At 43.9% G+C, this 19,238-nt stretch overlaps 1 protein-coding gene across 3 annotated transcripts in view; it reads right to left on the reverse strand.

The window, feature by feature from the left end:
* LOC140741798 (protein bicaudal D homolog 2-like) overlaps positions 1-19,238 on the reverse strand; it is a 58,076-nt gene that overhangs the window by 15,613 nt on the left and 23,225 nt on the right. For all 3 annotated transcript variants that reach the window (XM_073072194.1, XM_073072193.1, XM_073072195.1), the window contains exons 3-5: positions 11,454-11,606; positions 5,753-6,199; positions 245-1,273 (exon numbers count right to left, since the gene is read on the reverse strand). In XM_073072194.1, the coding sequence (XP_072928295.1) occupies positions 245-1,273; positions 5,753-6,199; positions 11,454-11,606 (1,629 nt within the window). The remainder of the gene's footprint in view (positions 1-244; positions 1,274-5,752; positions 6,200-11,453; positions 11,607-19,238) is intronic.

Consider the following 19,238-nt stretch of genomic DNA (forward strand, 5'->3'; position numbering starts at 1 on the left):
GTAATGATGCAAAACCATGCACATTATTTCATTATAAGCAAATTTGTAGTGACTATTAGAATATTTACTAGGTCCACTTGGAATTACTAAGTTTGTTGACATGAACATTTAACTGGCTAGAGCTGTCGACTACCCTGATAGCTGTTTAAATCTATGTATTTACCCTTTATTTTAAATTAACAGTATGAGACCCATAGTTCACCACCCATTCATTGTCATTGTTATAAGATAATAATTTCCTTACCTGCTTGTTTGCTTTGAGCACAGTTCTTAATGTTGCTATTTGTTCGCGCTTGGTACTCAACAGTGACTTAAGTTTCAAGATCTCATCCATAAAAACTTCTTTGTCTTTGTCTGCCACTGTTCCCAATTCATGTGATGCAGCACGTTGTTTGGATAATTCTGTTGATCTATCAACTGCTTTCTGCAAATGCTTGATTTGGTCTCGAATGACAGCAATCAGGTTGTAAATATTCAATGGTTCTTTGCGTGGATCACTGACATAGGACACAGGTAGGGGCAAAGGTGAAGCAGGAGATGGTACAACATCTCCACTACCATTTTCAGTCTTTCCCACCTCTCCAGGGAAAAGACCCTTGGTAAGCAGAACTGGAGATCTTCTTTCTTTACCATCTGGACTACTGCGAACATCTTTTCCTTCTTTAAAGTAATCCAGTATCACTCTGTTGGGTGTCTCATTGTTGCAGATACAAACGTGGTTGTATAGATTTGCTAATTCTTCACTGAAGGTGACCAGTTCATCCTGAGCAACAGTCAAACTACCTTGAGTTCCTTCAGCTACCTCACTTACTTTCTTCAGTTCCTTTTCTAGGCAGACTATCTGGTCCTGTTCTTGTTTATTTGTTTTTTCTAGTATTTCAAGTTTCTCTGTCAAAGCTTGGATTTCACTTTCATTCTTGGTCTTCTCTTTTTCATATTTATTCTCATTATCAGCATATTTAGCCTTTAGGTTTTTAAGTTCTTCTTTAAGTTCGTTAATATCAGCTACTGCTACCTTGTATTTGCATTCCAAAATCTCAGGTCCATTGATGTCTACCTCGTAGTAATCTCCATCTTCATGACTGTCTCGCTCTTTTTCATTGTCAAGCGCAGTCTGCCGTTCTTTGCTAGCCTGGAGCTTTTTCATGGCACTGACATGCTCAGTGAGTCTGTTGACTTTTTCATTTTGCTCTGACAAGGCACCTCTTGTATGTTCTAACTGCTTTTGTGACTCTTGGAGAGTAGCAAGTAGTGTGTTCTTGTCCCTTTCCACCTAAATTGGTAAGAAATCAATATCTTGAAAGAAAAGACTTGGATTTGCATTACACTATCATAAATGTTCTTAACAAAGAAATTATATTGCAGTCATGATATTAAAATAGAGGATGGCATCCAAATTGTGTACATAGGAAAGGTCCACATTAAAAAAGCACTCAGGAAAGATGTGATCTACATGGATTTTAGTAAGGCATTTGACAAGGTTCCACGTGGTAGGCTTATTCAGAAAGTCAGAAGGCATGGGATCCAAGGAAGTTTGGCCAGGCGGATTCAAGCTTGCCTGCAGAAAGCAGAGGGTCGTGGTGGAGGGAGTACATTCAGATTGGAGGGTTGTGACTAGTGGTGTCCCACAAGGATCGGTTCTGGGACCTCTACTTTTCGTGATTTTTATTAACGACCTGGATGTGGGGGTAGAAGGGTGGGTTGGCAAATTTGCAGACGACACAAAGGTTGGTGGTGTTGTGGATAGTGTTGAGGATTGTTGAAGATTGTAGAGAAACATAGATAGGATGCAGAAGTGGGCTGAGAAGTGGCAGCTGGAGTTCAACCCAGAGAAATGTGAGGTGGTACACTTTGGAAGGACAAACTCCAAGGCAGAGTACAAAGTAAATGGCAGGATACTTGGTAGTGTGGAGGAGCAGAGGGATCTGGGGGTACATGTCCACAGATCCCTGAAAGTTGCCTCACAGGTAGATAGGATAGTTAAGAAAACTTATGGGGTGTTAGCTTTCATAAGTCGAGGGATAGAATTTAAGAGTCACGGGGTAATGATGCAGCTCTATAAAACTCTGGTTAGGCCACATTTGGAGTACTGTGACTAGTTCTGGTCGCCTCACTATAAGAAGGATGTGGAAGCATTGGAAAGGGTACAGAGGAGATTTACCAGGATGCTGCCTGGTTTAGAGAGTATGCATTATGATCAGAGATTAAGGGAGCGAGGGCTTTACTCTCTGGAGAGGAGGACGATGAGAGGAGACATGATAGAGGTATACAAGATGTTAAGAGGAATAGATAGAGTGGACAGCCAGCGCCTCTTCCCCAGGGCACCACTGCTCAATACAAGAGGTCATGGCTTTAAGGTAAGGGGAGGGAAGTTCAAGGGGGTTATTAGAGGAAGGTTTTTTTTACTCAGAGAGTTGTTGGTGCATGGAATACACTGCCCGAGTCAGTGGTGGGGTCAGATACACTAGTGAAATAGTGAAATTTAAGAGACTACTAGACAGGTATATGGAGGAGTTTAAGGTGGAGAGATATATGGGGGGGGGGGGGGGCAGGGTTTAAAGGTCGGCACAACATTGTGGGCCGAATGGCCTGTACTGCGCTGTATTGTTCTTTGTCCTTTGAAATGAAGTTTTCACTGAAGGGATAAATACTGCTGAGATAGTGGAGGATAGCGAGGCATTTACTAACCTCAACACAAATTTGACTTAATGGTTCTGATGACTAAAGAGGTGTGACAAATGGTCACAAATGGCAGAAATGCAAGCCAGATGCAGTTTCTCAGTTGTAAAACTTCATGAAGGAATTGCATAACACTCATTCCATAAAAACAATGTCAAATTGATTTTCATTGAGAAACAAACATTCAATAACCAATTATCAAAAGGGATTACCAAAAAGTAATTATTGAGTTTGATCCAACTGATTATTCAAGACGACGAAATTGTGGACGAACTGAATAAGCATTTTGCATCAGTCAAATCAGTCATCTGTGGAAGACACTAGCAGTATGGTGGAAGTTCCAGGTATCAAGGGGCATGAAGTGTGTGAAGTTACCACTAACTAGGGAGAAGGTTCTTGGGAATCAAAGGCCTGGAGTCACCTGGACCAGATGATGCACACCCCAGAGTTCTGAAAGAGGCGGCTGAAGAGTTTGTGAAGTCATTAGTAATGATCTTTCAATAATCACCAGATTCTGGAATGGTTCCAGAAGACTAGAAAATTGCAAATGTCACTCCACTCTTCAAGGAGGAAGAGGGGTAGAAGAAAGGAAATTATAGGCCAGTTAGTCTGACAATGCCTGGGAAGATGTTGGAGTCGATTAAGGATGAGGACTCAAGATACTTGGAGGCACATGGTAAAATAGGCCATAGTCAGTATGATTTCTTCAAGGGAAAATCTTGCATGACAAATCTGAAGGAATTCTTTGAAGAAATAACAAACAGAATAGACAAAGAAGAATTGGTTAATTCTGTATACTTGGATTTTCAGAAGGCCTTTGCCAAGGTGCCACACATGAGACTGTTTAACAAACTACAAGCCCATGGTATTACAGGAAAGATTCTAGCATGGATAAAACAATGGCTGATTGGCAGGAGACAAAGAGTAGAAATAAAGGGAGCCTGTTCTGGCTGGCTGCCAGTGACTAGTCGTGTTCCACAGGGGTCTGTGCTGGAACTGATTCTTTTTACATTATATGCCAATGATTGGATGTTGGAATTGATGGCTTTGTTGCAAAATTGGTAGACGCAAATAAGATGGATGTTGGGGCAGGTAGTTTTGAGGAAATAGAGAAGGACTTAGATTAGGAGAATGAGCAAAGAAATGCAAGATGGAATACAGCATTGTAAGTGTACGGCCATACACTTTGGTAGAAGAAATGAAAGGGTTGACTGTGTTCTAAATGGAGAGAAAATACAAAATACTGAGGAGCAAATCAACTTGGGAGTTCTTGTACAGGTTTCCCTAAAGGTTACTAGCAGGTTCAGTCCGCGGTGAGGAAGGCAAATGTGATATTAACATTCATTTCGAGAGGACTAGAATATAAAAGTAAGTATGCAATATTGAGACTTTATAAAGCACTGAGGCCTCACTTGGAGTACTGTGAGCAGGTTGGGGCCTCTCATCTTAGAAAGGATGCGCTGAAGCTGGAGAGGGCTCAAAGGAGGCTCATGAAAGTGATTCCAGGATTGAATGGCTTTTCATATGATAAACGTTTGATGGCTCTGGAGCTGTATTCACTGGAATTCAGGAGAATGAGGGGTGACCTCATTGAAACCTATCGAATGGTGAAAGATCTTGATAGAGTGGATGTGGAGAGGATGTTTCCTATGGTGGGAGAGCAAGACCAGAGGACACAGCTTCAGAACAGAAGAGCATCCTTTTAGAACAGAGATGAGGAGGAATTTCTTTAGCCAGAGTGAAGAATCTATGGAATTTTTTGCCACGGGCAGCTGTGGAGGCCAAGTCTTTATGTATATTTATGGCAGAGGTTGATAGATTCTTGATTGGTCAGAGCATGAAGGGATACTGGGAGAAGGCAGGAGATTGGCACTGAGAGAAAAATTGGATTAGCCATGTTGAAATGGCAGAGCAGATGTGATGAGCCAAATGGCCTAATTCTGCTCCTATATCTTATGGTCTTATGTTTCACAGAAATATGTGAAACAGGAAAAATAAATTTAGCAAATGTTCACCCAGACACCTCTCAATCGAGAAAATATACAATACATACTGAGGCATAATTTATTCGTCCATTAGGAAGGCTATCAAAGGTTGCAGTGGGATCTGGACCAAGCTGAAAAATTGCAGATGCAGGTTAATGCAGGTAAGTGTGAGGTGTTGCATTTTGGGAGGATCAACCAGGGTAGGACTTACACAGTGAACTGTGAGACACTGTTGAGTACAGTAGAACAGAAGGATATGGGAATATAGAGGCATAATTCCTTGAAATTGGCTGCACGGGTAGATAAGGTCATAAAGAAAGCTTTTGGCACATTGGCCTTCATAAATCAAAGCAATGAATACAGGACTTGGGATGTTTGTTCAAGTTTTATAATTATGTTGGTGAGGCCTAAAATGGAGTATTGTGTTCAGTTCTGGTCACCTACTCACAGGAAAGATATCAGCAAGATTGAAAGAGTGCAGGAAAAATTTATAAGGATGTTGCCGGGACTTGAAGACCTAATTTGTAAGGAAAGGCTGAATAGGTTAGGACTTTAATCCCTACAGCATAGGGGAATGAGGGGAGATTTGATAAAGGTATACAAATTATGAGAGGTATAGACAAAGTAAATGCAAGCAGGCTTTTTGCACTGAGGTTGAGTGAGACTACAACTGGAGGTCATTGATTAAGGGTGAAGTGTGAAATATTTAGGGAAAACTTGAGGGGTAACCTCTTCACTGAGGGTGGTCAGAGTGTGGAACCAGCTGCCGGGGAAGTGGTGGATACAGGTTCACTTTCAACATTTTAGAGAAATTTCACAAAGTACATGAATGGGAGGGGTATGGAGGACAATGGTTCAGGTGCAAGACAAGGGGATCAGACAGATTAATAGTTCAGCATGGACTAATTGGGCCAAAGGGTCTGTTCCTGTGCTGGTGTTCTATGATTATATTTTACATACAAAACTATTTTATATGTTTTCTTCTTTGGAGAAAACTATTACAGTATTGCTATCTTTGATCAAGTAGTTATATTACACAAATGTCCAAAGGTATCACATGACTAATAAGTAATTGAAAAATCACATACCTGCATCAGCTGCTGTTTCAGTTTCTGCATTTCAGATATATTCAGCTCACTTAATAAATCAGACACCAAGCTTGGTGCAGGCTTGAAATGATCATTTTTCTTAGGAGTGGACAATTTATTGTCACCATTCATTTTATTTAGGCTGATTTCAAAACCATTAACAAGTTCATCATTGTTTGGTTCACCACCATCATCGCTAAACTTCAATCCATCCAGAGAGATATTCAATTGGCTGGTGTACATTGAATCACTGATGTTCATATAGTGAGATAATTCTTTGCGCATATTATTCTTCTGCTCACGTTCATTCTTCAGTGTCTCCAAGGATTCCTCAAGTTGACGTTCTGCTATTTCTTTTAGCCTTATAGCATCTTCCAACTGACTGTTAAGGAATTCTGTGTCTTCTTCAAGCCTTTTAATCTCATGTTTGAGACTTTCAAATTCAACCTGCATTATAATAGAAAATAAACTCCAATTTTTGAGCAGTATGATATTTCATTGGTATTAGTGATAAATTAGTGATAAAAATCAAACTTTCATAAAATCTATCCAGATTTATATCAAATTTACCTATATCACATTAAGCAAACACAAGTGCAAACCCAAGTAAATCCATTCCTTTTCCTCAAATGTCTGTTAGATTCAAAATATACTAACAACAAATGTTTGAAAGAAAAGCATCTTTTGGTGCATGCAAATCAACTATGAAAGTGCTTTTCAAGACGTTGTAGCGATGTGCTACACACAGCGCTGAAATAACGACACGCAGTCAGTAAGTCGTTTGGAGACTAGTTTATTCAAACTTCGCGGCACTGGCATTCAATCCCTAGCGCCCGCCCTCTCCGGGCGGAAATGACGTCAGAGGTGCATTACCAAAGTCTCCCCCCGTGCGCTGGCTATTTGTGAGCCAGTTCGCCTGCGCAGAAAGTGGGTCGCCACATAACCACCCCCCCCCCCACCCCCCCCCCCCAGAACTGGCGATACACCCCCCAATGTCCACAGTCTGGATCAGCCTCTGTTTGGGAGGTCTGCCTCTGCACCACGGTGCCTGAACCTCAACCGGCTGCGCCAAGTCCACATGGGCTGGTTTGAGTCGGTCCACCGTGAAAACCTCCTCTTTCCCCCCAATGTCCAGAATGTACATGGACCCGTTGTTGTTGATCACCTTGAATGGCCCCTCGTACAGCCGCTGTAGCGGTGCCCGGTGTCCGCCCCTTCGTACAAACACAAACTTACAGTTCGGCAGGTCTTTGGGTACATCGGTCAGGGTCCACAGGGCCAGGTTGCCGAGCCTTTCACGTAGCCTGTCCAGGACTGCTGCGGGTTCTTCCTCTTGCCCCCTTGGGGCTGGTATGAACTCTCCCAGGACGGCCAGGGGCATGCTGTACACCAACTCGGCCAACGAGGCGTGCAGATCCTCTTTGGGCGCTGTACAAATTCCAAGCAGGACCCAGGGAAGCTCATCCACCCAGTTAGGTCCTCTCAGGCGGGCCACGAGGGCCGACTTCAAGTGACAGTGGAAGCGTTCCACCAGTCCATTCAACTGTGAGTGGTAGGCAGTTGTGTGGTGTAGCTGCGTTCCCAACAGGCTGGCCACAGCCGACCACAGGCTGGAGGTGAACTGGGCACCTCTGTCGGAGGTAGTGTGGGCCGGTACCCCGAAGCGTGCTACCCAGGTTGCGATCAGTGCTCAGGCGCAGGAATCGGCAGATGTGTCGGTGAGCAGGACTGCCTCTGGCCACCTCGTGAACCGGTCTACCATAGTTAGGAGGTACCACGCTCCTCGGGACACTGGTAGAGGGCCCACGATATCCACATGAATGTGGTCGAACCTCCGGTGGATGGGTTTGAACTGCTGTGGCGGGGCTTTACTATGCCGCTGTACCTTGGCTGTTTGGCACTGCGTGCACGTTCTGACCTATTCACTGACCTGCTTGCGAAATCCACGCCACGCGAACTTGCTGGAGACCAGCCGGACGGTTGTCCTGATAGATGGGTGCGCCAAACCGTGTATGGAGTCGAAAACTCGCCGCCTCCAGGCTGCTGGGACAATGGGCCGAGGTTGGCCAGTAGCCACATCGCGCAGGAGGGTCCTATCACCTGGGCCTACGAGAAAGTCCTGCAGCTGCAAACCTGAGACTGTGGTCCTGTAGCTGGGCATCTCGTCGTCTGCCTGCTGCACCTCTGCCAGCGATGCATAGTCCACCCCCAGGGACAGGGCCTGGACAGCTGTTCTGGAGAGTGCGTCCGCCACAACATTGTCCTTTCCCGAGACATGCTGGATGTCCGTCGTGTACTCGGAGATGTAGGACAGATGTCACTGCCGGCGAGCCAACCAGGGATCGGACACCTTCGTGAATACGAAGGTCAACGGTTTGTGGTCCGTGAACGTGGTGAACGGCCTGCCTTCTAAGAAGTACCTGAAATGCCAGATTGCCAGATACAGTGCCAACAGCTCCCGGTCGAAAGCACTGTACTTGAGTTTGGGTGGTCGTAGGTGCTTGCTGAAGAATGCCAGGGGTTGCCAGCGCCCCTCGATGAGCTGCTCCAGCACCCCACCGACTGCTGTGTCGGATGCGTCCACCGTGAGGACAGTTGGAACGTCCGCTCTTGGGTGCACCAGCATCACGGCATCTGCCAAGGCTTCCTTGGCTTTAACGAAAGCGGCCGCGGCCTCCTCGTCCCAAGTAATGTCCTTGCCTTTACCCGACATCTGGGTGTACAAAGGGCGCATGATACGGGCTGCTGAGGGGAGGTAACGGTTGGGCTGGGCAAAGTGGCGGATCGCGTCTACCTTGGCAGGCAGAGGTGTTAACCCGTCTTTGGTAATCCTGTGGCCCAGGAAGTCGATGGTATTGAGACCTAACTGGCATTTGGCCGGGTTGATAGTGAGGCCGAAATCATTCAGACTGGAGTAGAGCTGGCGGAGGTGGGACAGATGCTCCTGATGACAACTGCTGGCTATAAGGATGTCGTCCAAATAGATGAACGCAAAGTCCAGGTCGCATCCCACCGCGTCCATTAGCTGCTGGAACGTCTGTGCGGCATTCTTCAGGCCGAACGGCATTCGGAGGAACTCGAACAGGCCAAATGGGGTGACGAATGCTGTTTTGGGGATGTCTTCAGGGTTCAACAGGATTTGATGGTATCCCCGGACGAGGTCTACTTTGGAAAAGATTCTTGCCCCATGCAGGTTTGCTGCAAAGTCCTGTATGTGCGGCATGGGGTAGCGGTCCGGAGTGGTAGCCTTGTTCAGTCTGCAGTAGTTGCCGCATGGTCTCCAACCCCCGGCTGCTTTCGGCACCATGTGCAGAGAGGAGGCTCATGCGGGGGGAGGCCCACCTCCGTATGATCCCCAATTCCTCCATCCTCTTGAACTCCTCCTTCGTCAGGCGGAGCTTTTCCGGGGGGAGCCTTCATGCGCGGGCGTGGAGGGGTGGTCCCTGGGTCGGGATGTGGTGCTGTACCCCGTGTCTGGGCATGGCTGCCATGAACTGCAGTGCCAGAATCGATGGAAAGTCCACCAGGATTCTGGTGAATTCGTTGTCCAACAGCTTGATGGAGTCCAGGTGTGGGGCCAGGCTTCACCCAGGGAGAACGTCTGGAAAGTCTTGGCATGTACCAGTCTTTTCCCTTGCAAGTCGACCAGCAGGCTGTGAGCTCGCAAGAAGTCCGCCCCCAGGAGTGGTTGGGCCACCACGGCCAGTGTGAAGTCCCACGTGAACCGTCTGACGCCGAACTGCAGCTGCACTGTGCGGGTGCCGTAGGTCCGTATCGTGCTGCTGTTTGCGCCCTCAGGGTGGGTCCTGGCTTCCTGTTGCGGGTGTCGTACCCCGTCGGGGGCAAGACGTTGATCTCTGCTCTGGTGTCAACCAAGAAGCGGCGTCCCGACTGTTTGTCCCAGATGTACAAGAGGCTGTCCTGGTGGCTAGCCGCCATAGTCAATAGCGGCAGCTGGCCCTGGCCCTGGCCCTTGCAGGGCGGGCGACAACGGCAGGCATTTGTGCCCCACCGCTGGTGGTAGAAACACCACTGTTCACTGGCCTCTTCACTCCTGCCTCTGTGTTGGGTGCGCCCCGCTGCTGGGCCTGGTCTGGTCTGCTGTTGGGCGCGTGGCCTGGTAATCTGACCGATGGACGCCATGCTCTCCCTCTTGGCTTTCCACAGCACGTCTGCCTAAGCCGCCACCTTCCGGGGGGGGGGGGGGGGGGGGGGGGTCGCTGAAATCTGCGTCGGCCAGCAGCAGATGTATGTCCTCGGGCAGTCGCTCTAGGAACACTTGCTCGAACATGAGGCAGGGCTTGTGTCCGTCAGCCAGGGACAGCATCTCGTTCATCAATGCTGATGGCAGTCAGTCTCCCAAACCGTCCAGGTGAAGCAGGCGGGCATCTCGCTCACGCCGTGAGAGGCTAAAGGTCCCAATGAGCAGCGCTTTGAATGCTTCATATTTGCCTTCTTCCGGGGGCGAATGTATGAAATCCGCAACCTGGGCGGGGCCGTCTCCTGGTCAAGGGCGCTCACCACGTGGTAGTAACGCATGGAATCAGAGGATATCTGCCGAATCTGGAACTGGGCTTCTGCTTGGTTAAACCACACGCGTGGTCGCAGCATCCAGAAAGTCAGCAGTTTCAGCAAAACTGCGTGAACAGATGAAGAGTCGGTCATCTTTGGTCCAATTCTCGTTTGGACCGTCGGGGTCACCAATGTGGCGATGTGCTACACACAGTGCTGAAATAACGACACGCAGTCAGCAAGTCGTTTAGAGACTAGTTTATTCAAACTTTGTGGCACTGGCATTTAATCCCTAGCGCCTGCCCTCTCTGGGCGGAAATGGCGTCAGAGGTGCATTACCAAAGTCTCCCCCCGCGCGCTGGCTATTTTTGAGCCGGTTCGCCTGCGCAGAAAGTGGGTCGCCACAACGTGCTTTATATTGATTTTCAGCTATTAATTCATCTGAAACCATAGTAACTTCTCAATATTTTTGCCTGGAACATTGCAAACGTCTATTTTGAAGCACAAAGTTCCTATTTCGTGGACTCGCTCTCTTCAAGAAGAACCCTTGACTCTAGTCGAACTACCTAGCATTCCTTACTTCCATATGTGCTTGAATCAGTTGGAGACATCAAGCATTTGTTCTCATCTTTTGCATTTGAATCCCTTCAGCTCCTATCACAATACTAAAGTAACACCTATTACAGTATGGTCAAAAATGTGACCACAACAGCTTTCCTCAATGTCTCTTCACTGCTACCTAGATACCCACTTGTTTAGCATCCATTCAGAACTAGTTTTCTCTTAATGAACATTAGCTTTCTTGCTGACTTTATAACTACCTCAATTTTAGTTTCCTGACCACAAATTCCATTCTTTTCTAAATGAGACTGTTCAAAACTCTTGTTCTAAGATGACTTTCAATTCATGAAAATGTCATTACCAAATTAAATTTCACACTAATGTTACAAATTCTGTTTTCATTCCTTCATAGGGTGAAACATTTTATGCATTTTTATCTTAGCTTTTCATTACCTTAAAACGTCATTTCATCTCAACACCCACCCTAATGCCAGTCTTTTGTAGTAAAAGGAGCCCTAATCTAATAAGTCACTTGTGATAATCGTAACTTCTAGGCAACTTCTGAAATTTGTTTTTGTACCTCTTCCGACATAAAATTCTGAATGCATTTCAAAGTTTTACTACTCACCTGATTTTGTTTAAGGACTGAGACTTGTTTCTGGAGAGAGATGTTTTCCTCTTCAAGTTCAGAGTAATCTTGCAATAATCTTGTTTCACGAAATTTATATTCTTTGATGTCATCACGCAGGCGATTTCTTTGCAACTCTACAACCTGATTGTTCTGGAAATAAAAATATTGACAGATATTAGCCCAGATAACTGCTGCAATTGTAATAGCTGACTTCATAGCAATACTGTATCAAATTAAAATATGGCAAATTGTCATAGCTATTATTAAAAAACCTGTCTTTGCTCAATCAAATTTACAGTGAGTACTCAAATTTCAATTTAAAATTTTCAGGGTATTTTAAATGTTAAAATCATTTATGCCAACTCATTCCGCAATATTGCATGTACAATTCCTACCAAAGCTTCAATTCTGTGCCTACACTACCTACAGGCACTGGCAGTTCATTCTAATCAAACTACCGGTAAATCATTGTTCTTACTAGAAACATTCACAAAGCTGACTTAAGATCAATGAATGTAATGAGTTGTGGTTCATACAAATTACATTATCAAAGTATGTACAGGGTATACTATATACAACCTTAAGATTCACCTCCTTCCAGGCAGCCACGAACAAAGAAACCCAAATCATTTCAAAAAAAGAAACAGCCAATATGCAGGGAAAATAAAATTGTGCAAACAAAAGCAACAACTGAAGTTCAAGAAAGAGAGTCCAAGCCAGATAGAATTTCACTGCTCCACAACACAAAAGTTACCGTTCATTTTGCTTTGACAATAGCTTTCTTATCCTCTGGTAGCAAATTACTTTAGTAAGTATTGTTAACAATAAACGAACACATTAAAGATTGTTTAAAATAATGTACTTTTAGGAAGTGAGCATTAATAGCTTTTTGAGTGCCCAACTTTACATACTGTCAAGAAACTGGCTTGATGGTGGTGGGTCACCAAGTTCTTCCAGCAAGGGTACAACCCCAATGTTGTAGGGTAGCAAGTTTCCCTACACAAATAGAAGAATGACAATATACTTTCAAGCTAGGCTGGTGAAAGACTCAGAGGGGAACCTGCAGGTAGCAATGTTTCCATGCATCAGCTGTCAAAGTCGCCAGTTTAAGCATGTTTTGTTGATACTACACATTGCCGCCAAGTTCCCAACAGAGATAGAGCAATGAACGTTTGGAGAGTGGATGAGGTAGCAATCATGCAGACTAGCTGGCCCAAACAGTGTTGCAGTTGTGTTTTCAAGAGTTTCTGGAGAGACTGCCATCACATTCCCTGTGCCTTGAAGATGGAAAGGGTTTCGGAGTGTCCGGATAACAGTTACTTACCATAGGATGTCCAGCCCCGACTACTCTTTTCTCCACTACATTTATGTGGCTAATCTATTTGAATTGCTGAACAACTGCAACTCACCAGGAAGTTGGCAGTAGAATATCTTGTGAAGATGCTGGATTTTGTGTCTAAGATAAGTGAATGAACTCAAATGTTGGAGATGGTCAAGGTCTAGTGTTGGGGACATTAATATAATCAAAGTTAAAGAGCCAGGCAGCACACTCAGAATCCAGAGCAAATGCCTGAACAGCCATTTACATTTATTGCACGTTAACCCTTTATTTTAAATTTGCCCAAATTCTTTGTCAACTCTCAGATTCTACTGCACATATACACACCAAAAGCACTTTACTGTGGCTAGCTAACCTACTAAGACATATGTCCTTGGGGATTTGGGAGAAAACCAGATGACTTCGTGGAAACTCCAAGCAGTCAGAAAGAGAACATACAAAATCCAGATAGCAGAGCTCAGGATCAATTGCAAGTCTCTACTATCTGCAGTACCACGCTTCCTCAAAAGTTATTTGCTACTTATCAGCCTTATGAACACATTTATATTATGCCATTTATATACAATTTTAGTAGATTGCCCTTCAAGCCTCCAACAATGCAGGGAAAACAATCCAGTTAGTCCAATCTCTTAAGATCAAATACTTTCCAATCTGGGCAACACTCTTCTGAACTCTCTTCAAAGCCTCAGATCCTTCCTGAAGGCAGCCAGAACTGCAAAATTGACCTAACTGAAGTATTTTCAACTGTTACATGATCTCCCATTTTATTTACACAGTGCTGCCTTTACAACCTTATCCATTTGTGTTGTCACTTTCAAACAGCTCTGGATTTGCTTTTCAAGACACTCTGTACATCAGTGCTCCAATGACTCCTGCCATTTGTTGCAGTTCCTCTTGAACTTAATCTGTCAAAATGCAACAGCTCACAATAGTCCAAATTAAATTCCATCTGACATCTCTCTGCCCAACGTTACTAAAATCTACATTGGCTGTATCTTTTGAAAAACTTCATTACCTGCTGCAATTCTGCTAATAGCAGTGTCATCTGCAAACTTATCAAACAGGTCTCACCTCTGACCTTCACAGAATACTACTAGCCAGAAGCACCCCTCTGCACTATTCTGTCTTCTATGCCAGAATCAATTTTGTATCCACCTTACCAACTCACCATGGTTTCCATGTGATTTAATCTTTTGGACCACACTACCATGAGGAACCTTGTCAAATCCTTTACAAAAGACTTAATACTGTGCAATTGTCAATAAACATCCCTACCTCTGACCTTATGAACAGAAGATTATTAGTAAAGCAACTGAAGCCTGATTGGGTCTAAAATACTCAAGATGAACTATTGCAGTGATATCCTTGGGTTGGGATGGCTGACCTCCAGAAGTCAAATTCATCTTCCTTTGTAATTTAGGACTTGACAATTGGATAATTTTTCCCAATCTATATTTCTCATCCCAAACATACTTTTGAACAATAGTAAAGTTACTTTGATTGACTACAATTTTCAGTCAAACTTTGCCTGAATGTCAATGAACTGTCATTCCCATTTAACAAGGCTGTGATGCAATGTGGAGCTGTGTGGTGTTGAAAGAAATCCAAACTAAGCTCTAGGCACAGTAAAACAATTAACAGAGTGATTACCGTAGATTCCGGATTTTAAGCCGCTACTTTTTTCCCACATTTTGAACAGCTTTGAACTCTGCGGCCTTTAATACAGAGCGGCTAATACATGGTTTTTTTTCATGCCGCCAAAAACATTTTGCCTCGTAACAGTAGACCAATAAAATTGATGAGTAGTTCACAGAGGTCCAATGAAATTGTACGATAAATCAAGCGCACTTTCACAATTAAATTATTGTAAATCAGTCATTTGTACTCACCCTCATCAACATGGAAAACACTCGAAGAAAAGCATTGTGCTGCCTTTATGGCAGTTATTTAGTTTATAATATTTTCGCTTAGTAATTCATTTGTTAGTTAAAGTTAGAACTGTTTTAACTATATTTGTTTTCTGTACTACATCGCGGGATGCTATGACGTCACACCCGGTTTCGCCGCGTCTTGTGGGATACCGGTTTGCGATAAACGGGAAGGAGGGGGGGCGAGCGGCGGAGCGAAAACGCTGCTTTTAAGTTAAAGGTGATCAATAACTTTTCCTGGTAGGCTGCAGTATATATATTTTTTACCAGTCGTTAGGAGATATTGGAATGTTGTTCAGTAAAGAAGTATACGCAATGTATATTTAAAAGTAGCCGCGTTACAGGCACGGTTCGAAAAAAAGCATTTGCAATATGTATTTGTTTATGTTACCATATGGATTTAATTAAAAGTTAAAAAATCCTCACGTGTAATATCTTTCTGTGTAAATATCTCATATTACAATGTGGGACACCTGCGGCCAAAAATCCGGTGTGGCCTAAAATCCGGTGCGGCCTGTACAAGTAAAAAATTGATTTTATTTCTAAAATTAGAGCCAGCGGCTTTTAATCAGGTGCGCTCTGTAGTCCGGAATCTACGGTAGTTTATAGCTCAAGCAACCATGGTTTAATCTCGACTTCAGTATTATCTGCATAGAGCTTGCACTTTCTACCTGTGATTCCATTAGTTTCCTTCACTTGCCAAAGGCATATAGGTTGAGCTGCCACTATAACTTTGCCCCTGCTTTGGATGGATGGTAGAGGTTGAACAAGTTAGGTCTTTATTCTTCGGAGCGTAGAAGGTTGAGGGGGGACTTGATAGAGGTATTTAAAATTATGAGGGGGATAGATAGAATTGACGTTGATAGGCTTTTGCCATTGAGAGTAGGGAAGATTCAAACAAGAGGACATGAGTTGAGAGTTAGGGGGCAAAAGTTTAAGGGTAACACGAAGGGGAATTTCTTTACTCAGAGAGCGGTAGCTGTGTGGAACGAGCTTCCAGTAGAAATGGTAGAGGCAGGTTCGGTATTGTCATTTAAAGTAAAATTGGATAGGTATATGGACAGGAAAGGAATGGAGGGTTATGGGCTAAGTGCGGGCCAGTGGGAAGAGTTGAGAGTAAGCGTTCGGCACGGACTAGAAGGGCCGAGATGGCCTGTTTCCATGCTGTAATTGTTATATGGTTAACTGATGGAAATGTCTGGAGAAAACGATTGTTTTGTAATAGGCTCATGTGTAGTAAAGAAATATGATACCAACATGTTCTGTCACTTCACTACTACTGCAAGCAACTGAACGGACAGCAATTTGGTCAAATGGTGATGTATCCAAGCAGTTTTCAAACACTATTGATTAATCACCTCACATCAGGCACTGAAATATTTTGTGCTTTTGGGCCATACAACATGAAACAGAAGAGATATTTACAATTTCGATCCAGAAGAAACTTGGTGAAAATGCCAGCTGAGGATCAAGGTTGCCACAGCTCCCATCCAGTCTCAAAAGCATGCACAAACATAAATAATGGTAGCTGACTATTAGCAGTAAAATTTCAATTTCAATATCCTGTCAACTCCAGAAGTCAAGAGTTTACATTAACAAAAATCTTTTTTTTTTTTTAAAAAAAAAGATGCACCCAACTACCTTTGAGGATGTAATTTTGAAATTGCCATCCAACATCACAAGCTGAAATGTTTGTCTGAAGAGAAATACTTGACCGTTTAGTTACTATTCTCAAAACTACAGAACACCAACAGGCAGTGTGAATGCTGTCTGCTTCTCTATGGGCATTTTCTCCATCCCCTTGCCAACCACACTTGAAAAGGGCTTAAAACAACAGGTGTCTGATGACCTGCCACAAGCTGGGTGGTAGCAAAACAGTCATCCCACTTTTGGCTATAGCACAAGAAATCTTTAAAACAAACAAATTTGCTTCAAACAATGTATTTTTAATATTCATCTGTGATTAAAAATATAAATATGCTCTCATGGCCATTTAAAAATGTAATTCTATCTCACATATTTATGCACTGGCAAATGGAAGAAAAAGCAAGAGCCAAAATGTGCATTTTTATAAAGTTTTCTTTTAAACCTTTGAGCACGTGTGGATGCTGGTTAATTGGTCCATCAGTTAATACAGACAGCCGCTTATTTGGGACAACTCTTAAAGAACAAAAACTAAATTGAGAGAATAGCCGGGATTCCTTTTGTTCATTTAGGAAATCACGTTGCTTAACTGAGGCAGAAGAATGTTGTTGAAGTTAACTATCAGTCATGTGAACTCAAGTGGCCATTTAACACTACACCGTGCTTAGAGTGGACAGTTTTCAAAGAACGTCAGTTAGGTACATTTGTTTTCAAAACCAGTGATTTTTGACACTGATAGTTGGTGAGGAATGCAGTAAGACAATTTAGAATTGTTTCGCTCACTGCAGTTTCAAGCATTCAGGCTTGGAGATGCCAGAGCTAGCCAGGAGTGAAAATGAAACAATTTCATTACTTCAAGTTAGAAACCATGAAGAACTTCTGGTTAAGATGGTGCTACCAAACACATGCGACAGTTCACTGGCAGTTAAAAAGTTAAGAAACCCGACTAAAAACATCCTGAAAACACCTTTCTCGAGGTAACACGAGTGAATCTGCAGATGCTGGAAATAAAAACACAAAATGCTGGCAGAACTCAGCATGCCAGACAGCATCTATGGGAGGAGGTAGTGACGACATTTCGAGCCAAAACCCTTCATCAGGAGTGAAGTAACATGGGATGGTCGAGAGGAGATAAGAAGTGGGGGGAGGGATGAAGTAGAGAGCTGGGAAGTGATAGGCTGAAGGGAAATGGGCTAGGGGGAAGGTGGAGAATTATGGGAAATAGAAGAGAAAGAAAGGTAGGGCTGGGGGCAGATTATAGTGAGGGGGGAAAGAGAAAGAGAACCAGACAGTGGTTGCCACAAACAGTGAGGAGGCAAGCAATGGCAAAGCAGGGGATGAGCTGGGATGGTGTGCTGCAGAATCAATGCAGATGGAGTGAGCAATTTGGAGAGAAGCTTGGCAGTGAAGTCCCAATGCCCATAAAACTGGCCCAGATGCGAGGTTGGATAGCTCTGGGCTCCGAGAGCAGAAGTTGAAGCAGAGGAGATTCGATGCCCGCACAACTGGATGGCTGAGGTTAGATTGTTCTAGGCGCTGAGCTGATTTGACGAGCTCGAGAGCAGCTTCAAGCAAGGCAGTGAAATCTGGGCCCAGAACAAGTCACTGGGTGGCGTGGTCTAGGCCCTCAGCCCTTCGTAGCTGCTCCCTAGTGCAAGTTACAATCCACTGTTTAGACAATTTAAATGCCGGCCCAGACTGGAAACAGGAGCTGATTTCACACATTCTGTGCAATGTTCACTCCTCTCCAAGACACCAGATTTTGCTGTTCCAGCCCAAAAAAGACTGAAAAGATAGGGTGTTGAATGGATCAGAGGGGATAGCTGACTTCACTCGCTCTCCGTGATGGTCACTCCTCTCCATGCCACTGAGGCTATGAAGACTGCCCCAGCTGTTTGTGCTCTTTGCCCCACTAATACGATGAACTAATAAACAAGGACTTGGGCCTACTCCAGGGGTCTGATCTGAGGATTCAATTTGGTTCAGAATGTTGTTCACTTCCATTGTTTGCATGTGTGGTTCCCCCCAACCCTCCTCTTGGTCTTTTTTTCTTTAATTGGGTTATTTTGGGTTTCTTACTTTGTGGCTACCTGTTACAAACAAATCTCAAGGTTGTGTAATTTATACATTCTTTGATAATAAATGTACTTTTAATCTTTGCATTTGAAGGTATCTACATTCATTAATGTTACAATAAAGCTGAAGATGCAGTTGTCAAGAGCACTGTATGAAGACAGTCCATTTATAGTTGATTAAAAGAAATGGCAGTGTGTTGGCTGTCTGTCATATCCGACGATGACAGCAAAACCTGTGAAAAAAAAGTTTCTAAAAGTGGACAAGTGGGACAGTTCCACTATCTTGGCTTCGGAAGTCTAGTGGTATGAATAGTCATTGCAAACTGGATCTGTCTTAGTTACAGTGGATACCCATGACTTCTGTGCCTTACCGTGTCCTTTACTCTCCACAGAGTATTGCAAAATCACCTTCTGGGCTGTTCTTTCTCAGTTGATCTAACCTGCCCAATCTGCCAGAGCTGACTTTACATGCCAAAACAGCCATGCCCCCATTTCAACAAGATATGAGGCCCACTGGCCTGGAGTCACAGGTGAGAACAGAGTATCTAGTGGGCACCAATAGTGAGTGAGCTGCCCCAGAATGGATCTCTTCACTGGACACCCCACACATGGCAGCATACATTACATGAATTCCTCCATCAATAACTATTAGAAACTAATACAGTTTTTATAGTACTGTAGTAGCATTGATGTTCCAATTTGTTCTGTATTTCATTTAAATACATAATTTGTTACTCGGTTAAACAGTAAATTGACTTTTTTATACTTTTTAACTATTTCCACGAAACATCAGCTA

Source organism: Hemitrygon akajei, chromosome 19, assembly GCF_048418815.1.
Source record: "Hemitrygon akajei chromosome 19, sHemAka1.3, whole genome shotgun sequence".
Classification (NCBI taxonomy): Eukaryota; Metazoa; Chordata; class Chondrichthyes; order Myliobatiformes; family Dasyatidae; genus Hemitrygon; species Hemitrygon akajei.